Below are 24042 nucleotides of genomic sequence, written 5' to 3'. Positions count from 1 at the left end.
TCCTGGCATGTTCAAGGCGAGGACTTTAACCACTATGGTATCGTGCCGGACCCAGTATTTCAACTTCTAAAAAGCTCTTTATTATCCTTTTAGTGTGTGATCAGCAAATAATGCTGTCCCACCCATGTGTTAAATCCAAAATCTGTATCTACCAAGTCTTCATCATACTTCCAGTTTTGGCACCAACAAGACTGAAAATGAGTAACATAGGAGCAGTTTAAACTGTAAATAAAATATATCAAAATTGCAAATGCTCTACACGATTTATTTAAAAATATATTTTTTGTCTACTCTTCATTTAACTAAAGTCACTCACCTTTCCCAGTTCTGTAACCAAACTACTCATAAACAGTCAGTGGCCAATCAACCATGGGAGCAAGTAGATTAAATACACTACCTCTGAGAAGTTTCTTTTAAAGATACTTCATCCTGGGGCTGATGAAGTGGCATAACATTCTAATCTTCTGCCTGCAGTAAGAGCAGTCTATATGGGGCCAGTTCTAGTCCTGGCAACCCCTCTGGTGGCCTAGGAAAGCAGCAGAGGATGGCTCAAGTCCCTGGGCCCCCACAAAGCTTTACAATAGAGCAAGATACAAATAAGTTAATAGTAGGTCCAAGAGGCATAGGATTCTCAACCAGTGACACCAGGACACTAAGGACATGTTACTTCTACTGCACAACTCAATCTCTAAAAAGACAAATATTTCAAATAATATGAAACAAATTAAGAGTTATTCAGCATATTTTGGATTTAACTTGGAAATTACAGGTGATACTATTTTCTAAACACTTTAAATTTTTTATTTTATAACATAAAATTATAAAGCATTATACATCTGAGTCACTGAATAAAAGAAAATGAAGAAAAGCTTACCAAAATCTCAGAGAATCAAGATGGTGGAATAGGGTAAGGACACGTTTAAGCAGATGGAGAAACACTACCTAGTGTGAAGGAGAGAGGGTACATTCCAGAAAATAGAAAAGGACAGAACAACAGCAGAGGAGACTGACAGACACAGGAAAGCAGCAGACACAACGGTGTGGTGTTGCAGTGACCAACACCCCAGCGGCATTCAGCCAGGAGTGATCTGAACTCCACCAGCAGCCGGAACTCCACCAGCAACCAGGTGGGAAGGGACTTTCATCCTTAGCTCAGGAGGTGAACCCAGACAAAGAACTGCCCAATCTGCTGGTCTATTTGATTTGACCAGCAGAGACAGGGCAGCAGATCCCAGACGAGCAGTGTGGGAACAGGCTGGACTTCACAGCCCACTCCATCCTCTAGAGCTGAATTGGGAACCATTTTGTCTAGGGAGGCAAAGTCTATAGACAATACTGCGCATGCACTGAGCTGGGAGGAAACTCATTTCTGGCTCAGTGAAGTGCAACAATGTGGCATCCTACAGGTTACACCCAAGATAGGTCCAAATAGCCCTCAGACCCGATGGACAGCAGATCAAGAACTCTAGTAGTGGCACATCAGGCACCATTTTGTACAGTGTGAAAAAACTAAGACTTCAGGGACAACAGTGAGCTGTGCATACGCAGAGCTGGCAGACAACTCACTGAGCTCAGGTCATTACACTGGTCCCACATAGAAAATAATACCAACTTTGGCATCGTATGGGTCAAAATAGGTTTGTGTGGTCCTCAGACCTAATAGCCAACAGGTTCTGACAAGATCAGCGCCACCAACAACCTAGCTACATGGGACATCTGGTGTCTCCCTAATTCTGGGACCTGCTCTAACAGGAAATGGGAGAAAGGTTGTACAGACAACAGTGCAGCCTCAGAACAGTATCACAGGAGGTGGAGGTGGAGAGTGGCAAGCTAGGAGCTGGGGCTGTGGAGACGATTGTTGAAGTTTAACATAAGAATCTAGGGCCTGGCACATTGGCCTAGCAGCTCAAGTCCTTGCCTTGAATGTACCAGGATCCCATATGGGAGCCAGTTCTAGTCTCGGCAGCTCCACTTCCCATCCAGCTCCCTGCTTGTGGCCTGGGAAAGCAGTCGAGGACGGCCCAAAGCCTTGGGATCCTGCACCTGTGTGGGAGACCTGGAGGAAGTTCCTGGCTCCTGGCTCCAGATTGGCACAGCACCAGCTGTTGTGGCCTCTTGGGGAGTGAATCAGCAGATGGAAGATCTTCCTCTCTATCTCTCCTTCTCTCTATATATCTGACTCTGTAATGAAAATAAATAAATCTTTAAAAAAACAAACAAAAAACCATAAGAATCCAGACCTAGAACTCACTGGAGCGCAGTGGTACAAGGGATTGCAAACAAAGAGCTGTGTACCAACCACAATAAGTAAAATCGAATTGTAGACCTGTGGGTGACATCGCTTTAAAAACCTGCTCTAAGATCTGATAACTAGAAGTACAATAACCAAGAGCAAAAAAAAGAGACAAACACACAATGAATATTATGGAAGACTCCCCTGCAAAGGAGCAAAAGCATTTGCTAACCTCAGAGTTCACTGAGGAATACATCGAGAAAAGGGGGGACACAGAATTGAAAACATTGGCTATAAAGCTTCTTATCAACAACGAGAAGCACTTAAGAGTTCAAGAAATTTAAAGAACATGTCACACTGGAAATGAATCAAATGAAAGCTGATATATCAGAAATGAATATACAGTGGAACAGAGTAAAAGCACAGCTTAGAGTCTCCAAAATAGAAAAAGAAAGCAGAAGAAAGACTCTCAGAATTGGAAGATACTTCCTGTCACCAGGAGGCAACAAACAAAAAGCTGGAAGCAGAGCTGGATCAGGCAAAAAAAAAAAAAGTATTCAACAACTGAAAGACACTATTAAGAGGCCTAATATAAGAGTTATGGGAGGATCCGATGCAGTATGCACCTTTACTTCCAGATCAAAGATGGTTTCCCAATGAAAGCGTTTACTGTATCTTGACAACAGGATGCTGGACTCTTTGCCATTGCCCACGCCTGCAATGATGGACATTATGACTGTTTATGAAAAACTATACTACAATAATAATATAGGGGAACTATTGGAAGGAACTTGGGGAGGACGTAAGGGAAATACCAGAGCCTATGGAACTGTATCATAAAATGACGATAATAATTTTTAAGAGGTATACGTGTGTGTGTGTGTAAAGAAAAACCTACCTGATAGCTCCAAATCTCACTTTATCTAGTTTACTTACTAAAACTTAAAATTCAATTTTTATATTTAAGCATCATGCTGCATTTCAATCAAATTTCTATAGTCAGAGAAAAATTACAATAGTGATAAAATTGTTATGTTCAAGCAGCTTAAAAAAAAATCACTGGTAGGGGCCCGGCACAATAGCATAGTGGTTAAAGTCCACACCTTGAACATGCCAGGATCCCATATGGGCGCCGGTTCTAATCCCAGCAGCCCCGCTTCCCATCCACCTCCCTGCTTGTGGCCTGGGAAAGCAGTCAAGGACGGCCCAAAGCCTTGGGCCCCTGCACCCGGGTGGGAGACCCAGAGGAGCTCCTGGCTCCTGGCTTCGGATTGGCTCAGCTCCGGCCATTGTGGCCCCTTGGGGAGTGAACCATCGGACGGAAGATCTTCCTCTCTGTCTCTTCTCCTCTCTGTATATCTGCCTTTCCAATAAAAATTAAAAGATAAAATAAGAAAGAAAAAATCACTGGTATTAAAACAAATAATCCTCATCTATTTACAGTCACACAAATGATAATTATTGTGAGTCAGTTGGTCTGGCTACTGCTGACAGAGCACTGATCAGGTACTAAATAAGCCCTGTTTCACACACTGCACTAACTGAATCAACCACACAGCTGTATAGGGTACTAGAATCGCCCCCGTTTCGCAGATGAAGAGACCATCCTCTCGGGTCAGAGGATCTGTACACCAGCTGTCACCCGTCAGAAGTCCGAGCCCGCCTCCAGGATTCCTTCAGGTGACTGTGGAATCATAAAGTCACTCCCAGGCCCATTCTTCACACACAATATTCCCCTACATTTTCATTTCGAATTAAAGACCGTCTCTTACCATTAGCCCAAACTCCAGGGACCAGGCTGGAAGGGCATGGTCACAAGGCTCATGGACTCCTGCAAAGTCCTTCTTCTTGATGTGCACCAGACAGGGAACGAGTAAGCAAAGTACCTGGGAGCCTGCTGCAGCCCAGCACAGTACGTGCAGGCTGGCATATCCTCTTACATGCAGGCTGGCATACCCATCCCCTACGTATGCACCTAAGCCTCACTCCCCATCAAGCACAAGACACCTGATCATGGTCCTACAGATTAACATTGCCCTAATTCCCACTCCATGTGTATATGCAACTAGGGCACCACTCTGCTCCAGAGACCTCCGAAACTTTAGTGAGAGTGGTGTCCCTCTTTCTTCATATAGAGAGGAAACCTGCAATCATGCTTGTATGTGCACTACCCGTCTAAACAGTGGCTGTCTTCTATGGTTATCTGCTTTGAATTCTTCTCTACTGCCAACCACAGTGACAGCCTGTGGCGTCTCTCTGCGAGGGGACGGTTCACCACTTGTTGGGCCTACCTGGCCATTCTTCCAACCATAACGTTTAAGAGCCACCACAAGACTTGCTGAGAGTCAAAAAGCTAAACCTAAGTTGCTATCCCTACAGATGAGTAAAGGGTTGTCACAAGTCCCAAGCCCCAGCTGCCCAATAATCTGTACAAGGATAGAGCCTGGCCTCTGGCCCCACTTTGTGCCCAAGGTGCCTAGCTGCACAATGTTTGCGTGGGGAAGGGGTCAGTTTCAGACTCCTACTCAGTCTGGGGTTTTGTGCACCCTGTTCCACTGACACTCACCCCATGTCGTGCCAGGCTTGCAGACCGGTGGTTGTAGTATTAGTACGTGTTTCTTGCTCTTCTTTATTGCACACTAGAATTAAGCTGCACTCAGGGTCCCCAGGCACGGGGTCAACAAGTCTGTACTTTGCCCGCTGTCTCAACACCCAGTCCCACAGCAGAACCATCCCTAAGGACACAAGGACCAGACTGGGACTTCTGCTTTTTGACACTCATTTTTCATCTCTACCCTGCATCCTGACATTATTTAGAAAACATCTGCAACGATCTGATAATTTAGCACTTCCATACATTTTTCTTTCTGGCGTACTGGTGGTGGTCAGCACCCCGCATTCACATCAGTAGCTTACTCCTCTTTTCATTACAACCAACAACTCTACCCAATTTACCAATAATCTTAAAACCAACAGTGCACTCTGCCCAATCTACCCATCTCACTCTCGCACTAAAACTGCTCATTAGCCTCAGCTACACTCTAAGCCCCAACCACTGTTCCTCTCCTTCCAGCAAACACAAACCTCATGGCATATTCAGTCCCTGACGTGCCCAGCACAGAAGACAGTCAGGCCATGCCCTCCCATCAGCCACCATGGGTGGACTTCTCCACAACAGGATCCCACCCAGCACCTGCCAGCCCTGCTCAGGCGGCCACTGGACGGGGCTGGAATGCTACCTTAGCAAGCTGTTGTGCTTAGACTTCGCTTCCACTGTAGCTCAGGCTGGCCTAGCGATGACAATCATGACCATAGCTAACAGCTACAGAGCACCAGCTGAATTAGTAGCTACTATCTCATGTCATCTGTCTCAATTCCTCTGTGGGGTGGGCACCTGCTCATTTCCCAAAGGAACATGAGACATGGAGGTTAAGAGAGATGACATAGTTTGCTGGAGGTGCTACAGGTGGTACTCATGGGTAACAGAGTTTAGACGTAGCCTCATCCAGCCCTTTCCACAAGTCCGCCCCTCCTGCTCTACTGAGTGAAGTGAAAGCAGAAAAGGAAAAGCCGTCCACCATCGCCTCTCACCAAGCACTAGGGAACAGCTCCCAGGGGTTGCAAACCTTGCTCATGTTCTGCTCTTTAGACTCTGAGAGAGACCACTGCTGTTCCGTCCCATCCTCAGCTTATTCCAATTAAGCCCCATTGGTTGGTCACAGTGAGTCAACACAAAAGCCTCTCTGGAGAGCTTATTGATGAGTATTATGTTGAAGCCTTTGCCTTTAAAACCTTTATATATTTGAAGGAAAGAGAGAAACAGGCAATGGGGAGCTCCCATCTGCTGGTGCACTCACTCCCCAGAGGGCCACAGCAGCCAGGAGCAGGGAACTCAGCCCAGCTCTCCCATGAGGGCAACAGGGAGGCCCAAGGGCTGCGTGAGTAGAGAGTTACAGCCAGGTGCCCGCCCCGGGACCGAGTCCCAGCACTCTAATATGGGCGGTGCATGTGCCGACCGGCATCTTAACCGAGAGGCTGAAGGCCCACACCCACCTCCCCTTTGTGTTTTAAGAGTCCAAATGTACAAGCTGTGGTGAGGCAGTGTGGAACACTTTGAGGTTGAAAATGGATCTCACCACCAACTCTCCAAACTCACCTCTTGATCTCCCTGTAGTTTTCCAGTTGCTGGGCCTGTCTGTGCTTGTGTCTTTCGAGCTCGCACTGGCCACACAGGTCCTCCAGGTGTAGCAGATGCTCCTCCACCTCCTCGAAGCTGGCCTCCAGCTGAGCTGGGAGTGACCAGACGGAAGCAGCAGCAGCATCAGCAATCACATGATGAAAAGGCAAGAAAATCAACATGCAGATTTTTAGGCCTGTTTTGCATCTGGTTAACATTCTTTATTACACTTTCTTGAAACAAAAATAGCATAAACTGACCTACAGTAAAGTGCTCTTCACGTCAGCTTTTCTGAGTTATGTTTCAAAAGCTAAATGTTCCAGAATGTTTTGAAGACTCTATTAACCAGGATGACGATGAAATGGAACATTCTAATTAATTAAATCTTATAGCCTAATGAGCCCATGGACTACACATGCATAGCCAATTTTCACATAATTGAGAATGGCAAAATATAATGAACACAAATTATACCTAACATAATTTAATATTTATGATTTCAAGTTACTTTAGCATTTGTTTCACCTCTGGTATGTCACATATATAAATCTTAAACACATGGTAGATACAAGGGCACTTAAAAAATCATGGATAAGTGGAATTCAAAGGTAAGCTTATCTTGACGAAAAAAATTTTTAATTCACCGTTTTTTCATAAGATATACTCTCCATGAACTTTCTGAAGACCTTGCTGTGCACAGATTCTTTTTTAAAATGTTTTACTTATTTTTATTGGAAAGGCAGATTTACAGGAGACAGAGACAAAGATCTTCCATCCACTGGTTCTCCCCAAGTGGCCGCAACAGCTGGAGTTGAGCCGTTCCAAAGCAAGGAGCTAGAAGCTTCCTCCGGGTCTCCCACGCAGGTGCAGGGTCTCAAGGCTTTGAGGCGTCCTCGACTGCTTTCCCAGGCCACAGGCAGGGAGCTGGATGGGAAGTGGAGCAGCCAGGATACAAACAAGCTCCCATATGGGAACCCAGAGCATGCAAGGTGAGGACTTTAGCCACTAGGCAACAATGCTGGGCCCACTATGCATGGGTATTTAAAAAAAAAAAAAAGTTTATACCAAAGGCCTGCATAGTGGTGGAGCAGGTTAATCCTCTGCCTGTGGCACCAGCATGCCATATGGGCATCAGTTCATGCACAACCTCTGACCCAGATCCCTGCTGATGGCCTGAGAAAGCATTGGAGGATGGTTCAATCTTCCAACTGAACCTATGCACCCATGTGGGAGACCTGCAGGAAGCTTCCAGCTCCGGACTGGCCGAGCTTTGGCCTTGGCAGCCATTTGGGGAGTGAGCCAACAGATGGAAGGTCTCCCCCTCTCTATGATTTTGCATTTAAGTGGAATAAGTAAATCTTTTTTTAAAAATACATACCAACATTAACTTATCTTTTAAAATATTTTTTCATCAAAATATTTACAGAGAACAGGAGAGACAGAGCGATCTTTCATCCACTGGTTCACTTCCCAAGTGGCCACAATGGCCAGAGCTGAGCTCTTCTGAAGGCAGGAGCCAGGAGCTTCCTCAGGTTCATTCATGTGGATGCAGAAGCCCAAGAATTTGAGCCATCCTTCACTGCCTTCCCAGACCACAAGCAGGGAGCTGGACTGGAAATGGAGCAGCCGGGACACAAACCAGTGCTCATATGGGAGACTAACACTGGATACAGAGGATTAGCGTGCTACACCACCGTGTTGGCCCCAGAAAATGAACTTATCTCTTAATTCTCCCTTTCCATGAATGCTCTGAAGTGTCTGTATGTACAAATAGCCCATAAGTGCAGGTTACAGGTCCAGTCAGCGGCTGGCAGGGAAGGGTCTCAGCAGTGTCAGCTGACCTCTCGTCCATGGCACCAACGGCCTCCGGACGACAGCTGTGCGGCCTTACGGGGATAAGCAGTCCAACCAGTGCAATCCTGCAGTACACTGATTCCCGACCAAGGCACAGAGAACCTCACTCAGTGTCTCTCCCCAGGCCAAACAGCCAAGGAAGGAAACCAGCAATCCAACTAGAGTGCCTTTTGCACTGCAGATTTCCAGTTGTTAAATAAGCAAGGACTTTACAATTGTAGGGATAACAACTGATCTTTTTTCTCAAACAACAGAAAAGCTTAAGACATCAATGACTTGTTTTCACAGATTTATTTATTTTTAGTGGAAAGGCAGATCTACAAAGAGAAGGAGAGACAGAGAAAAAGATCTCCCACACACTGGTTCACTCCACAAGTGGCCACAACAAGCCAGAGCTGAGCTGATCTGAAGCCAAGAGCTTCTTTCGGGTCTTCCACTCGGGTGCAGAGTCCCAGGTTTTTGGGGGAACACTCTTTTCCTAGGTCACACATAGGGAGGGGTATGGGCAGTGAACCAGCTGGGACATGAACTGGCACCCATATGGAATCCCAGTGCTTGCTAGGTAAGAATTTAGCCACTGAGCCATTGTGCCAGGGCCCAATGATTTCTTCTTTTAATGTTTACTTATTTCCATCTACTAAAAGACAGAGAGAGATTAAGGTGGGAAAGGAAGAGAGAGAATAAGATTATCCATTCACCCGCTTCACCTCCCACATACTAGCAAAAGTCAGGGCTGTGGTAGGGAGGGAGCAAGAACTCCCACTGGTGAGCATGAGAACTGGGACTGGGAGCAGACAGGCTGGGCAGGGCTATGATACCTGTTGGCCTGCATGTGAGCTGGCCTAGGGGAAGGGCAGGCTGGGCTAAGCAACCGTACCCACTGGTGCATGCATGAGCCAGAGCAGGTGCAGGTTGGTTGGGCTTTTTCCACAGCATCAGCTCGCAAGTGCTGGGAATGGAAGCAAATCCTGGCAAGCTAGACTGCAGAACCACTTGGAAAGTGCAAGATCTGGGGCAGAAAGTGGATCTCACAAGGAAATTGTGGGCACCTGATGGGCTGCAGCTCCCACGAGTGAGCATGAGAACCAGGCCTGGGGGCATGCCTAGAGGATAGATAGTAGCACCCACTAGCGTAAGTGTGGGCTGCATGGTCAGGTCGATTGGGCTGAATTAGGCCGCAGCACCCACTGGCATATATAAAAGCCGAATGGGACGCAGGACAGACTAGACCAATCTGCTGCACATACTGGCATGGGGAGGAACCAGGGCTGGGGGCAGGCCTGGTGGGGACTATTGGGGCTCGCTTCGACTGGACTGCAGTTCCCGTTGGTGTGCATAAGGGCCAAGTGTGTGGTGGACAGGGTTAGGCTAAGCAGCAGCACAAACTGACCAGCTGACTGCAAATGCCACTGTGTGTAGGTGGATGTGGGTGACAGATTGAGCTGGACCATGTACTGGCTGGCACACACAGGAGTCAGGTCCAGGGTCACTTCTGGTGAGGTTTCTTTGGGCACCTCCCCAACTGGACCCCTGGACTCAGAGTTCCAACCATGGTGAAAACCACAGGATCTGTGGTCTGACCACGCAGAGCGTGTGTCAGAACTGGGCTTCTTCCACTGAAGATGGTGCAGAGGATGGCAGGTACATGGCGATGTAGGACATCCGGTACTACAGCCGAAGCTGGAGGGCAGAACAAATTGGACCACTCTCCCAGCCAAGCACTGATAGCAAGCATCTAGGTGAATGGAGACTCTAATGTGACCAGCGAATAGAAGGCCTCTCCCAGGCCCCATCCTTCCACATTTCAGACAAGTAAACATCTAAAACAAGATGTTTTAGCTCCCGTCTTTTTACCTTGATCTAATACTGTAAACCACTACTAAGTCTGGAATGACCATCACACAGTTCATGGTAGCCTGGGACCTGCCTTCAGGAATCACATAAAACCAGTCACTCACTACATAATGGTACGCAAGCGCAGACAGACCTCATACATGAAGGTGGGCCCCTCAGATTACAGCCTGTGACCCAGCAGCAAACATACCGTAGTACAATGCATCTTCACGTTTGTCTGAGTTAACAGTGTTATGGGGTGCAGCCTGTGATAGCCAGCTCCCATTGACAGTGGGCAAATGAAATTTGGCTGTGTCTCCCAACCTCTGTCCTGAAGGTGGGTCCTACAGCAATGGAATAGTAACTGCATCCTCAACCACTTCCCCCACGTCCTAAATGAGCCAGGATATTGGAAGTCCAATTGGTCTAGGTATTTTTAGCTACCAGCCCTGTTCCTGTTCCTGTCCATCCTAAGGAGCACTAATCAACTCCTTAGCCCACAACACTTAGGTATTCGCTCCTGCCCACCTGTGACTCACCTATCAACTGAGAGGGGACGGTATTGTGTTGTGTGTAACCACTCCCCTCACAAGCCCCTTTAAAAAGGCCCATGAAGCAGGGGCTCTCTCTCTCTTCCTGGCTAGGTGCTTCTGTTACTCTGGCACCCTGACTCTTGGCTGACCCAGGACAGGTAATTCCCTGAGCATGGTCCCTGCGTGCTGCTTAGATGGGACAATGGTTATTACAATGTTGTTCCTGGTCTGTGTGCTATCTGGAGTTCCAGGAAGGGTGAGGCCTAGCAGTAGTAGAATGCGGGCAGAGAAGCCAGGGAAAGGTGAATGCCTGCAGCTTTGTAAGTGTGTCCAGGTTCTTTGTGCGTGTGTCCAGGTTATTCGTTGCATGTCTCTTAGGATAACATACATTGTTGGGGAAGCTGGGACATAGGTCTTCAGCTTAATGGATGGACTTAAGGATGATGACCATTTGTTTGTTTTGGGATTATGATTGGTTGGATTATGACTAGTTGGATTGCTGTATGGACTTGTGATTTACTACTGTGCTCTATTATCACCAAGCTTGGTTAATAAAGACTCCTTAATAAGCCTTAGGCATGTCTGGTGTGATCTTGCTCACACCCTGCAACAACAGGATACTTACAAAAGGGGCCAGTGTTGTGGAATAGCATATTAAGCCTCTACTGTGACACCAACATCCCATATAGGCACTGGTTTGTGTCCCAGCTCTTTGCTAATGGCCTGCGAAAGGCAGCAGAAGATGGTCCAACTGTTCGTGCCTCTGACCCCAATGTGGGAGACCCGGCTCTTGTCTCTGGCCTGGTCCAGCCCCAACCACTGTGGCCATTGGGCAGTGAATCACCAAGTGGGCAATCTTTCTCTCCCTCCCTCACTCTCTCAAATCAAATGCCGTACATCTCATTGTACAACATCCTGTCCTGTGCGCCTGATGTCAAGTGGCTGACCTTCCCCATCCAGGCGTGAGTTACAATCAACTCACAATGCATTATACTGCACCCTACCGTCAAGGAACACCTGTGTGACCTCAGCATGCCTAAATGAAGGGATTTAGTAAAATCTAAATATTAATCACAGAACAATTGTATCTAAACTTTCTAAACATGTCTTGTGCTACTTAAGAAGTTTATGCAGGGGAAATGGGCAAAGCAATATTGCATTAATTGTCATTTCGATGGCATATTTCCATTGTTTTAAGTGAAAAAGTACCGAGAAGATGGTGCCTGGGAGCAGGTACTAACAGCACTGAAGAGACATTCAACTCACCTGGCTGTAACCAGCCTGACAGGATCGTAAAATGGACAAATGATGATTATGGCTAATGTGATTATTTAAAAGGCAATTTCCACTTTAATTGGAAGTTTAAAAAAAAAAAACCCTGAAACAACACATTTACTATAGAATTCCTTTACTTCCAAGGTGCTCGGTTCCTTCAGCATCACGCATCCCAAGCACACAGAGGACTAGCTAAGAGCGGGGCTCTGGAGCCCACACTCGGATCCCCGGCTCCGCCCCTCACAGACACGGGGCAATGCCATCCGCGGGCAGCGGGCGCTGTCAGGTGCCCGCACAGCGCCCAGGAGCAGGCACTGAGCAGCACCCCAGCCCAGCTCAGCATGTGATAATGGCACATAAAACACGTGCAGAGAAATCTTCACAAAGATTATCTGAGCTTTGTTACAGTCATTTAAAACCAACAATTTTGTATACCAGTAATGATCATGATGCAAATAAAACTGATAACAGGTTAAAAATGAATAAAATCACTTCGCTTCTGTTGAACATGTATCATAAATGACATGCGTGTACTAGGCTATGTTTTTAGACTTAAGATCCCCGGAGGTGAGAGGAAAGAAATGTCAACTGATTTCCCTAAGAAGAAAAGTACTGTCACAGGGTTAATAACCGCTCTGTGCTGGAAAATGCTCTTCCACAGTTCCACAGTTAGATGCTGGCTCTACTGGCTGACCAGAGATACAAAGTGGGTTATCAGGCAGGCAAATGAATTTCTCATGGATGTACACTGTATTGCTGCCTAACTCAATCTTCTGCTAACAATTTGAGGACCACATGAAAACAGAGTGTTCTAGCACAAGTCAGACTCTATTCAGAACAAGCTACATACCTGGGAAATCTACAGTAACAACAGTGTTGGGCTTGGTGCTAAGGATGGAGTGCCCAGGTCGCACCCTCAGCCCCGGCCCTTGGCCCCGGGGTGGGACTCTCAGCTCCAGCCCTCGCCCCCAGGTGGGACCCTCAGCCCCGCCCTCAGACCCAGGGGTGAGGGGGTGGACCCTCAGCCCCGGCCCTTGGCCCCCGGGTGGGACCCTCAGCCCCGGCCCTTGCCCCTGATGGGGGGGTACCCTTAGCCCTGGCCCTCGACTCCCTCCTCACTAACACACGCCCTGGGAGACCGCTACCTCTGCCGGGGGAGACCTGATGTAGTCTCCAGCATCCTTGTCTTTGCCAGCATTTGAAGTGAACCAGCAAACGGAAATTTCTTTTTTTTTTTTCTTGTGCTCCCATGCTCACTTTCTCACTCAAGTGCTCTCTCTCTGGCTCTCAATTAAAACTCTCTCTTCTCTCTCTCCTCCCCCCTTTTTTTTTTTTTTACTATTCAGAGTACTCCTTGGTCACGTTTGCTAACATTAAACTCATAATTTACGCCCTCTCCTCTAAGGAGCAGCACAATCTCTGGAGTCCTTTCAGAATCTAATTTCACTCCTACCCTTGCATCCAGGAGCCCGGGAGTCTCTGGCCACAATCTATACGTTCACACCCAGGCTGCCTTCCAAGCCGAGAAGCACGGGTCCTTCTCGCCCCGCCTGTCCCTACAATTCCCCTGTCTTCCCTCACGGCCCAGCTCCTTCTGTCTCTTCAGATTCAGCCCAGGGTCGCGGAGCCATTTGCAGGTCTTCCATTCTGACCGACCATCTCTCTCAGCAATCAGCAAGGGTCTTTTTTGTTCTATATAAAATGTTTCCCTTATTTTGTTTGTTTGAAAGATACAGAGAGAGAGAGAGAGAGAGACAGACAGACAGACAGAATGCATTCCCCAACTGCCTACAGCAGCCAGGGCTGGGCAAGGTGGAAGCCAGCAGTCTCCCACACGGGTGGCAGGAAGCCAGGTATAAGCTAGCACCTGCCGCCTTCTAGGGTGTGCATCAGCAGAGAGCTGGAATCAGAAGCAGAGCTGGGATGGAATCCGGGCACATGACAAGGTGCAGCGGTCTCAGCTGGTGTCCTCACGGCTCTGCCCAACGCTCGTCCCAGGAAGGGTCACGGTGACAAAGCTTCCATCTTCTCATCTTTGGATCTCTGCACCACTGGTGAATGTGATACAGAACGACTTTTGGTGGCAGACTAATTCTATTATTCTAAAATGAAAACTAACCAAGAAAAATAATCTGTGGCTCTCTAATTAAAATGGTGTAAGAACTGCTCAGACCCAGGCAGAGAGCTCAGCAAACACGACACGTCACGCCAGGGAGGCCAGGACGGAAGCAGCAGCGCAAAGTTTCCATTTTCACTCCTGACAGACTGGAAACCAGTAATACTACAAAGAAGAAATGCGTTGGGGAAAGAATGAATTTTCTTCCCTTTTTGTATTGAAAACTTTGCATAAATCTCTTTAAATAGTTAGAAGCACACGTATGACGTGTGTTCCGAGGACTTCCCGTGGAATTTAAACTGGCCGACATCGAATTTCACTGTCACCGTCCACACATTTCCTGTTGGAGGCTGCGCAGGTGAGCACTCAGCTACCCAACTTAGAATGCATGAACACAAGCTGCTCGCTGGCCTCCGTGGACACAGGCACACCTCTGGGAAGCTGGTGCCAGCACAGCGTGTCTCATCCGGTGATCAGCAGGACAGGTAGGTGGGATTCTACTGCGAGAGCCACTGGGGAATGCCTGACAGCTGGGCAGCAAAGAGCTTCACAAATCTTTGTGGGAAGACTGTCCCCGAGGAAGGGCAGTTCTGCATGGAATCTTCCTTTGTATCGTTTGTTTCAAGCACACGTCATCAGTGGTGTAGCCCATGATACGTGAAGAATGCGGCCACACTCTTAATTATCCCACACTCAGTGAGCTCTTCTCTAACAAAATAATTAGCCTCATGGAACAAAGGACTCTTGAATTCAAACTCTTGGGCCGGAGGATCCCAGTTTTTAGGACTCTAGGGTACTTTAATGCTTAAACTACACTCCCGTGTGCAAGGTACTAAGGCATCGACAACATGGTAGTGAAGAAACCTCAGGAGACGCGGTGACTCACATAAGCCATTATGGAGCAAATGTGATCCATGCAGTAGACCAGAAAGTGTCTCAGAGAAGCAGTGTGCCTCGAGCTGGGTCCAATCTTAGAAACCATCTGGCCAACGAAGTATCCAGTTCCTGCTGGGACAGCAAGACGCCCTCTCAAATTCTGTACATGCAGTGCAATGGTGAGCCGTTAGGAGAGGTCAGATCAAAAGAAAGATGCTCAACTTGTGGCAGCCATTTTCCTGTCTCATGTTGTTGTCTAATAACTAATAGAATTTTTTAATAGGTAGTTAACGGTCTTTCAACAACAGGTCATGTAAGATCAATTAAGAGAAAATTCAAAGACTAGCCCTTGCTGCTTTTTCCACTTCAGTAAAGGAATAAGATTAGACCGCCCTCTAGTGGAAGCTTAAGAAAATTCAGTAACTGTTTCATAGACGCGTCCCCTTCACCCCATGTGGGTCTCTCAAGGTACAAAGCACTTCAGTGTGCCTCTCACCACAGCTGATGCCATGGTTTTGCACTCTCAACAGCTTTGCAGGACAAACTAACCTGCATAATGCACAATATCCATGCAAACTCATCTGTCACAAATCAACGGTTGTGTATATCTACAAATCCTAGAGAGCACCACCAGAAAGCTGGCCTCTTGCCTGGGGTGCTCGCTGCCTCCCAGGCCTATGAACAGCTCAGGATCCAAAGCACATGCGCAGTGCATACGAGACAGTGTGCCAAGTACTGTCTATTCATCATCCCCCCTCTTCACCACAGTCACATGACTTCCCTCCACATTCTCAGGGGCTGGTCCCAGGACCACCACCTCCTCCTCCACACTCGCCCCATGACCCCTGTTAACATGTGGTACTTATAAGATAGCTTTCTATCTGCATGTAACTTACCCACATCCTCCCACACTTTCAATCAGCTCTCGGTTTTATGTCTATTACAGGGGAACTGCTATGTAAACATTTGTTCTTCATTATGCAGCAAGGGCAACAGGAGGGGAAAATCCGCATGTTGAACGCAGATGCAAATGCTTTCTGAGCATTCCTGCCCCACGGCTGACCGAACTGCACATGTGGAACCAGAGACACTGGGCTGAGTGCACTCTGACTCACAGCTTGCTGATGAAGCAGCTGAAATCTGAAGCAACAAGGACGCCTGCAGTGCTGTCAAACCTCACACGGCAGTTAGGAACTGAGGTCTAATCCCAGGCGTGACAGGCCATACCTCCTGTCTCCCAGTTTTCACCCTACCCTTCAGCACACCTTCCTAAGCGACAACTCTTACAGCAACTGGAGTCCAGCTTCGGTAAGCCCGACAGATCATAACCCATCAAATAGCAATATGAACGCATTAGCCATTGCTCCGCAACAACTCCCGAAGGGCCACACAGCCAAGGATCGTATCTGCTAAGCAGCAGCAGAGTGCACGAGGAGTATTACCAGAAGTCCAAAGTGAAGCTGAGTTTCGTGGCATAGTGATTTAGGATGCTGTTTGGCGCACCGGCATCGCATATCAGAATGCCTGGTTCGAGTTCTGGCTGCTCGGCTTCCTGCAAACACACCCGAGAGACAGCAGATGACGGCCCAAATACTTGGGTTCCTGCCATCCATCTGGGAACCCAGACGGTGTGGTCTAGCCCCAGCTGCCGTGGGCAGGTAGGGAGTGAACCACAGGGTAAGAGTGGTCCCACGTTCCCTCTCGCTCTCCCACCCTTCACCGCTCACCCTCCTCCCCAGCCTTCCAAAAAAAAAAAAAAGTCTAGGTTGCTCACAGAATACTTAATATGGGCAAAGTCCCTCTTCACAGGAGCAAAGCTCAAAGGAGGTAAGTAGCCTAGAAAACGGAGAGCTGCCAGTGGGTGGGCAAAACGTGCAAAGAAGTTAACTACTGCTTTCTTCCAAGTTGCTTTATTTGTTGTTATGGTTTGGCTGTTTAAACCTTGTAATATTATGTCAGTGTATTTCAGTGATGATAGGAGATATTCTATCAGAGAGGCAGAATGGGAGAACAAATCCAGTAGGATACGAATGAACATTTCAAACACTCAGTTCTTACAGTACCTAAGAAACGATGCATCGCTGCACTAAGCTGAACTCTCCCAGGGCACGGGTACAGGTGCGTCTGCAAACACGGAACAGCAGCACGGCCGGCCTGCATGCCTCATGGTTCAAGACTAAGTTCATTCAGAGCTGGGACTCGGATCTTCCATTTTTATGATGATGTATAACACCCAGCAAACAACAGCTAAGAAACCCAAAACTAACATGTATCTTAAATGTGAAAGAGTAATAATTCACAAATATCTCTTCTAAGCAAACGAGATGAACTCTCCAAACAGGGCCAGACAAGAGAGAACAAAGGGTTCAAATCCATTTAGGGGTGACCACCCAGAACAGGGTTTCAGAGAGTCCTTTAGCTTACATGTCCCTTCAATGAGGAGAAAGAAGCCAGCGGACAGTGGGAACCTGCACGTTGGCTGAAGGCACGGGGCGGCTGAAGAGTACAGCCGTGCATCTCTAAACACCAACTCCTCTCAGGACGTTAGAACCCTGACTCAGGACGGAAACTGTGTTTTAACAAAGCCTTACGTGGGTCACATTTTCAAAATAGAAAAACAGTAATCATTGTGGCAAAAGCATTCAAATTGTAAAGTGGCATCAGAGAGCAAGCAGGCACCAGCACTGTGACACAAAGGGTGAGCTGTCACCTGCAACCTGATTGCCACTTGTACTCTCAACTGCTCCATGTCCCATCCAGCTCTCTGCGAAGGTGCCTGGGAAAGCAGTGGTGGACTTTCTGAGAGCAGGGGTCCCCGCCCCCCACGTGGGGGGCCCGGAGACCTGGCTCCGGCTTTGGCTTAGCCCAACTCGGCCCATGGCAGCCATTCTGGGAGTGAACCAGCCTAAGGCTCTCTCATTTTTGGTCTCTGTTTGAAAGAAAATGACTCTCTTGAACAAGGAAGGCAGAGCTATAGATTCAAAACCCGAATGTTCGGCTGCTGAGGAACAGAGGGCGGGCCTGACCCAGAGCACCTGCAAAGAATTACACGAGGACATCAAGTGAGGCAAGCAGCAGCAAGTGGCAAAGCGACATCTCAACGGTGCAGAAGAGACTGCCAGCAGCCGAGGGCTGTGTGCTCAGGCTCCAAGGCGGGGAGGAGCCAGCAGCACCCCCACGGGAGGGCCGACGCAGAGGGAACCCGCAGCCATCTCACAGTGTCCCACGCCATGGCATCACCGCGCTCCACAAACAGCCCAAGCCCACCCTCGGATGCCAAGGGTGAGGGCCCCGGCCTTCAACAGTGGTTCACCCCAGCGTCTTCTCTCGCCCGGCGGGTTGGGATTCTGGGTCCTCATCCAACTAACTGTGTGATCCTGAGCAAGTCCCAGCCTCTCTAAGCTTTATTTTCCTGACATGCCAAGTGGGGACAACCTGACTATTTTTGTAGGGTTCTTGCCTCACGTCCCACAAGGCAGCCCACATGACAGGGGGGAGATGCGAGAGATGCTGCTGTTATGAGCAACAGCACTCCCAATCTGATTCAGTCACGTGCACAAAAACCCATGTTGTGGCTTGTTAATTACTTGTCAATCAGTTTTTTTTTTCAATCAAATAGCATTACAAGACCGAAGCAGATGACGGAGTGTTCTCACCAGATCACGTCATTAGCTCTGAGAACTCTAGCTGCTACTTCAGTAAGATGTTAAGTTTGCTCAGGAAACACCATTTAATTTAAAAAAAAAAAAAATCAAAGGAGGTCACCATTTTGGACTAACTTTTCACAATAGGTTGTCAACAGATCAGGTTAAAAATCAAAATAGAATCACTTGTGGGCTCGGTGGCGTGGCCTAGTGGCTAAGGTCCTCGCCTTGATCCCATATGGCCACTAGTTCTAATCCCGGCAGCTCCACTTACTCTCTGTCTCTCCTCTTCTCAGTATATCTGACTTTGTAATAAAATAAAATAAATCTTAAAAAAAAAAATTGAATCACTTGTGATAAAGCTCCCTTCCCTAAGCTGAAACTTCCCTTTCAAGCTTCTGTCTGTCTCTCCAAGAAGTCTGGCTTAGAGGAATAACAGCCACATCTCCCAGATAGGCTGTAATTACCATCAAGGTCACAGAACTTCCCCTGCCTTCATCCTTACTGACATGGCCCCAATCGGTTCTTTTCTTGCTGTTCTGTCTCGTCTCAGCTTTCAACAACACCAACTGTGCGCTGATGTTTCGCAGTGGCACGGAAAGCTCTCCTCTTCAATGCCAGCAACCATTATGGGCACCAGTTGGTGACCTAGCTGCTCCACTTCCAACCCAGCTCCCTGTCAGCAGCCCAGGAAAGCAGCAGAAAATGGCCCGTGTGCTTGGGCCTCCGTTGCCCACATGGGAGACCTGGAGGTGGCTTCCGGTGGATAGAAGCTCTTTCTCCACAACTCTTGACATTCAAATAAATAAACAGACTGTATAGGTGGAGAAAAGCTGAAGGAAGCAAAAACAACAGAGTTGGTCATTTAAAAAAAAAAAGATTTGTTTATTTGGAAAGCAGTTACAAAGAAAGAGACAGGATATCTGGCACCCACTGGCTCCCTCTGTTCATGGCTGCAGTGGCTGGGGCTGGGACACGCCAAAGCCAGGTGCTAGGAGCTTCTTCGAGGACTCCCCCATGGTTAGCAGGGAAACAAAAACATGGTCCTAGCAACTAGTCCTCTGCCTGTAATGCCAGCATCCCATATAGGTCCCAGTTTATGCCCCAGCTGCTCCACGTCCAGCTCCCTGCTAACGGCCTTGGGAAAACAGCAGAGGATGGTCCACATCCTCGGGGGATCTGGGAGAAGCCCCTGACTCCCAGCTGCAGACTGTCCCAGCTCTGGCCTCGGCAGCCATTTGGAGGGTGAACTGGCAGACAGAAAATCTCTTTCTTAAATCATAAAACAAGCAAAAAAACAAAAACACACTTGAACACACTCTCCCCCGGCCATTAGCAAGGAGCTGGTTCAGAAGTAGAGCAGCCAGGACACGAACTGGCACCCATGTGGGATGGTGGAATTGCAAGCAGCAACTTTACCCACTATGCCACAACACAGGCCCATTTATTCTATTTGTAAGATGAAGTGTTGCCCGGTTCCAGAATTAGAAATAAAGCTTATTACGATAATTAAACTAAATTATAGTTTCGTGTCTTGACACAGACAAGTATTATCCTCAGATGTAAGACTGTCAGATGTAATAATTTCTGAATACTAACCCAAGAAAAAAAGAATGCCACCATAATTCCTCCAAATGAAAACTACATAAATAAATTTCTACACAGTATAAATTTGGCCAAACAAGGGCTCTCCTCTAACTAATTCCTTTGTTCTCTGAACAGTTCAAAGGAAGGAAGGGAAAAACAAAACATCGAGACATCAAGCCTGACCAGATCTAAGTTCTTAAAGCAGCAGGTTCTGGAGTAGCCCCCTAGAGTTAGGTCAAAGCTGCCCTAATTGTTTCTTTTTTCTTTTTTTTTTTAACTTTCTCATATTCATTTGAGAGCGAGATTGACAATGTTCCCACGTGCTGGGTCACTCCCCAGAAACCCACCTTGCTGGGGCTGGCCGAGGCAGAGCCGGGGGCCGCCCGTGAGAGTGGCTGAACTCAGTCACTTGAGCCAGCACTTCCACCTCCCGGAGCCTGGAGCCAGGGACTGACCCAGACACTGCGCTGCGGGAAGTGGATGTCTTACCCACTGCACACAATGCCCGCACCTACGCTTCTACTTTTACACAAAGTGACCTAACAACACAGAGACAGTCCTAAGTCATTTTAAGGATAAAACCTCAGATTACGCTTCTTGAATTCAACTATGACTGAAAAAGAATCATTTCAGGGATCATTTCTGTATTTAAATAATTTCTGTCTAACCCTTGGTTAAATGGACGACAACAAACCATTTCTCAAAAACCTTGTTAATAACTTGAGAAAATTCTGAAATTACATGCATTCCTGTCCAAGTCGCTTTCTTCCCTGAGGGCAGTGTTCAGCCATAAACACCCAACTCACAGAGACTGGCCATCACGGATTCCAGGTCGGCCATCAGGCCCGGGAGCTGCTGCAGCTGCTCCTGCAACTCCACCAGACTCGTCCTCTTCTTCTCCCAGTGGGCCGAGAGCATGACCAGCTCGCTGTCCACCAGCTGCAACACACGAGGGGAGCACACAGTGAGGCCAGGACCCCGACCTTAGAGCGCAGCACCAGAGCAGGCCTTCCTGCGCAGGGAGGGCAACGCTTTCCAAGGGCAAGGAAGCTGTTTTCTTCTTTAGGAAAGAACTGAATTAATATTCAGTTCAGGGATCTCCAAATTACTGCTTGTATCAGTGCATCCCAACCCAGAGAAAAGTTCACAAATGATCTTAGAAATCACTTCTAAATATACTCTGTTTTTAAGGAAACCATGTATTTGAAAATCCAAATCTGGCCGGGGGGGGGGGGGGGGGTGGAATAAAACAAAAGGCTAACACTAACAATCAAAAAGAAAACAAATCCCAAACATAAGCAAAGGGTGAACATGTGTTTTCCAAAAGAACTCTTCTGAAGGTTCCCTAAGGCAGTTTGAATAGACTGAGTCGATTCACACTTCCATGGGACATTCCCTAACTAAGGAAGGTAACCGTGCTCATGAGGGCATAGGAAAGCATTACCGCGGTAACGGATTCATTCTAGAAAGAGGAGCTTGGGAGCGCAGGAGACCTAAAAGCAGGGCTGCGGAAGACCAGACCAGCCTGCAGTAATTGCAACCACCTTCCCTCAGAACTGCAAGGAAAGTGACCCATCAGTTTCTCAGACAACTGTGTGTTTGGCCCTCACGTGGCTGGGAGGAGGGTCTGCAATAATATTCACGAGCAGCAAGAAGAGGTCATCTCTGGAAAACATCAGCCATGGAAAGCAAGAATTGTGAAAAACACGATAGAATAAAGGCTGCAAAAACACACTATGTAACAAAAGGCATCAGTGCTTTGGACTTGAAACTACTGAGCTCAATGGTAAAACTGTAATTAAAAAAGCAGACAGGGCCCAGCACGGTAGCCTAATGGTTAAATCCTCGCCTCGCATGCATCAGGATCCCATGTGGGTGCCAGTTCGTGTCCCGGCTACTCCACTTCCCAAATAGCTGCCTGCTTGTAGCCCGAGAAAACAGCAGAGGATGACCCAAAGCTCTGAGATCCTGCACCCATGTGGAAGACCAGGAAGGCGGCTCCGGGCCTCAAATCAGCTCAGCTCCGGCCACTGTGGCCGCTTGGGGAGTGAGCCGGCCATGGAAGATCTCTGTCTCTCCTTCACTGTGTAAATCTGATTTTATAATAAAAATGAAAAATATCTTTTAAAAAAGTAGACATCCCAAGATAAAAATTCTTCAAGAGTTAAAATCTGAATTCAACCGATTTTCACTCAATCTCACTAATACAACAAAGAGCTTTGGAAGAATGAAGACATCAAAATAAGAAGGAAAATGATTTGAATACGGTGCTAGACTGCTCTGGCTCCACACCTCAGACGTAACACATCTACCTCCCTATTGCTGTTCAGCCTCGATCGCAGCAAATTTCACTCACCTTTAGGTCTCAATCTCATTCACTGTGTACACTGAAAAATGCCTGCTACCAATAGGCCTTTGTACAGATCTGGAATGTAGCTTCAAAATACTGCACAGTGCTGATACCACAATGCTGTGAGGCCACAACGTCAGTGACGTCTGAAGGCAGGATCTGCATCCATAAAATCCAGCTATAATGGACAGTGGACCGCTATTCACCCCACGCTGTATCAGGCACCAAAGATGCCGTGGGAAGGAAAGGAAAAAAGAAAGTCCTGCCCTCTGTTCCTAGCATTTCTTACAAATTCCCGTAGCTTCACATTTTAAGCTCTAAAACAGAATATAAAACTCTTTCCTATAGGAAAATGTTGTAGCACAATGTTATAACATAATGCTATATAGCTCAATGTTATCTTGAGAGTAAATAATACATCTTGCTTGGCTCATGGAGTATGTTTTTAAAAAGTCTATTTGGGGCCCGGCGGCGTGGCCTAGTGGCTAAAGTCCTCGCCTTGAAAGCCCCGGGATCCCATATGGTCGCCGGTTCTAATCCCGGCAGCCCCACTTCCCATCCAGCTCCCTGCTTGTGGCCTGGGAAAGCAGTCGAGGACGGCCCAAAGCGTTGGGACACTGCACCCGCGTGGGAGACCGGGAAGAGGTTCCAGATTCCCGGAATCGGATTGGTGCAGCACCGGCCGTTGCGGCTCACTTGGGGAGTGAATCATCGGAGGGAAGATCTTCCTCTCTGTCTCTCCTCCTCTCTCTGTATATCTGACTTTGTAATAAAAATAAATCTTTAAAGGGTCCGGCGGCATGGCCTAGCAGCTAAAGTCCTCGCCTTGAAAGCCCCGGGATCCCATATGGACGCCGGTTCTAATCCCAGCAGCTCCACTTCCCATCCAGCCCCCTGCTTGTGGCCTGGGAAGGCAGTCGAGGACAGCCCAATGCATTGGGACCCTGCACCCGCGTGGGAGACCCGGAAGAGGTTCCAGGTTCCCGGCATCGGATCGGCGCGCATCGGCCCGTTGCGGCTCACTTGGGGAGTGAATCATCGGACGGAAGATCTTCCTCTCTGTCTCTCCTCCTCTGTGTATATCTGGCTGTAATAAAATGAATAAATCTTTAAAAAAATAAATAAATAAATCTTTAAAAAAAAAAGTCCATTTGAACTTCTCTCTAGTTAATTAGTCTACTAATTTTTAAACTCCAGAACAAATCATTTTTAGGTATTAACCATCTCTTACTGAAAAGTAAACTGCAACATAAATATTAAAAACCACAGTTGCATCTATAAAAAAATTATATATATATAAACATGTAGAAAGGATATATCAAAAAGCATTAGGATATTATTTTTCACATAGTATTTATTTTATTTACTTGAAAGGCAAAGAGAGAAACAAAGAGGGGTATACTTTATCCACTGGCTCACTCCTCCCCAAGTCCCTAGCAAGAGTCGGGGCTAGGCCAGACTAAAGCCCAAGGATCGGGAAGTACATCCAGGCCTCCCACAAGGGCGGAGGGCACCCACACACTTGGGCCATCACCTGCTGGCTCCCAGGATGTACACCAGCAGG

General features: G+C 47.5%; 1 protein-coding gene across 1 annotated transcript in view; it reads right to left on the bottom strand.

Moving 5' to 3' along the window:
• The window catches only part of DTNBP1 (dystrobrevin binding protein 1), a 129852-nt gene that overhangs the window by 72223 nt on the left and 33587 nt on the right, over positions 1–24042 (bottom strand). The window contains exons 5-6 of the mRNA XM_058667853.1: positions 20935–21067; positions 6390–6522 (exon numbers count right to left, since the gene is read on the bottom strand). Coding sequence (XP_058523836.1) covers positions 6390–6522; positions 20935–21067 — 266 coding nt within the window. The remainder of the gene's footprint in view (positions 1–6389; positions 6523–20934; positions 21068–24042) is intronic.

Source organism: Ochotona princeps, chromosome 1 (genome assembly GCF_030435755.1).
Source record: "Ochotona princeps isolate mOchPri1 chromosome 1, mOchPri1.hap1, whole genome shotgun sequence".
Lineage (NCBI taxonomy): Eukaryota > Metazoa > Chordata > Mammalia > Lagomorpha > Ochotonidae > Ochotona > Ochotona princeps.
Note: the sequence above shows the minus strand (reverse complement) of the source record. Positions and strands in the feature narration are given on the sequence as shown.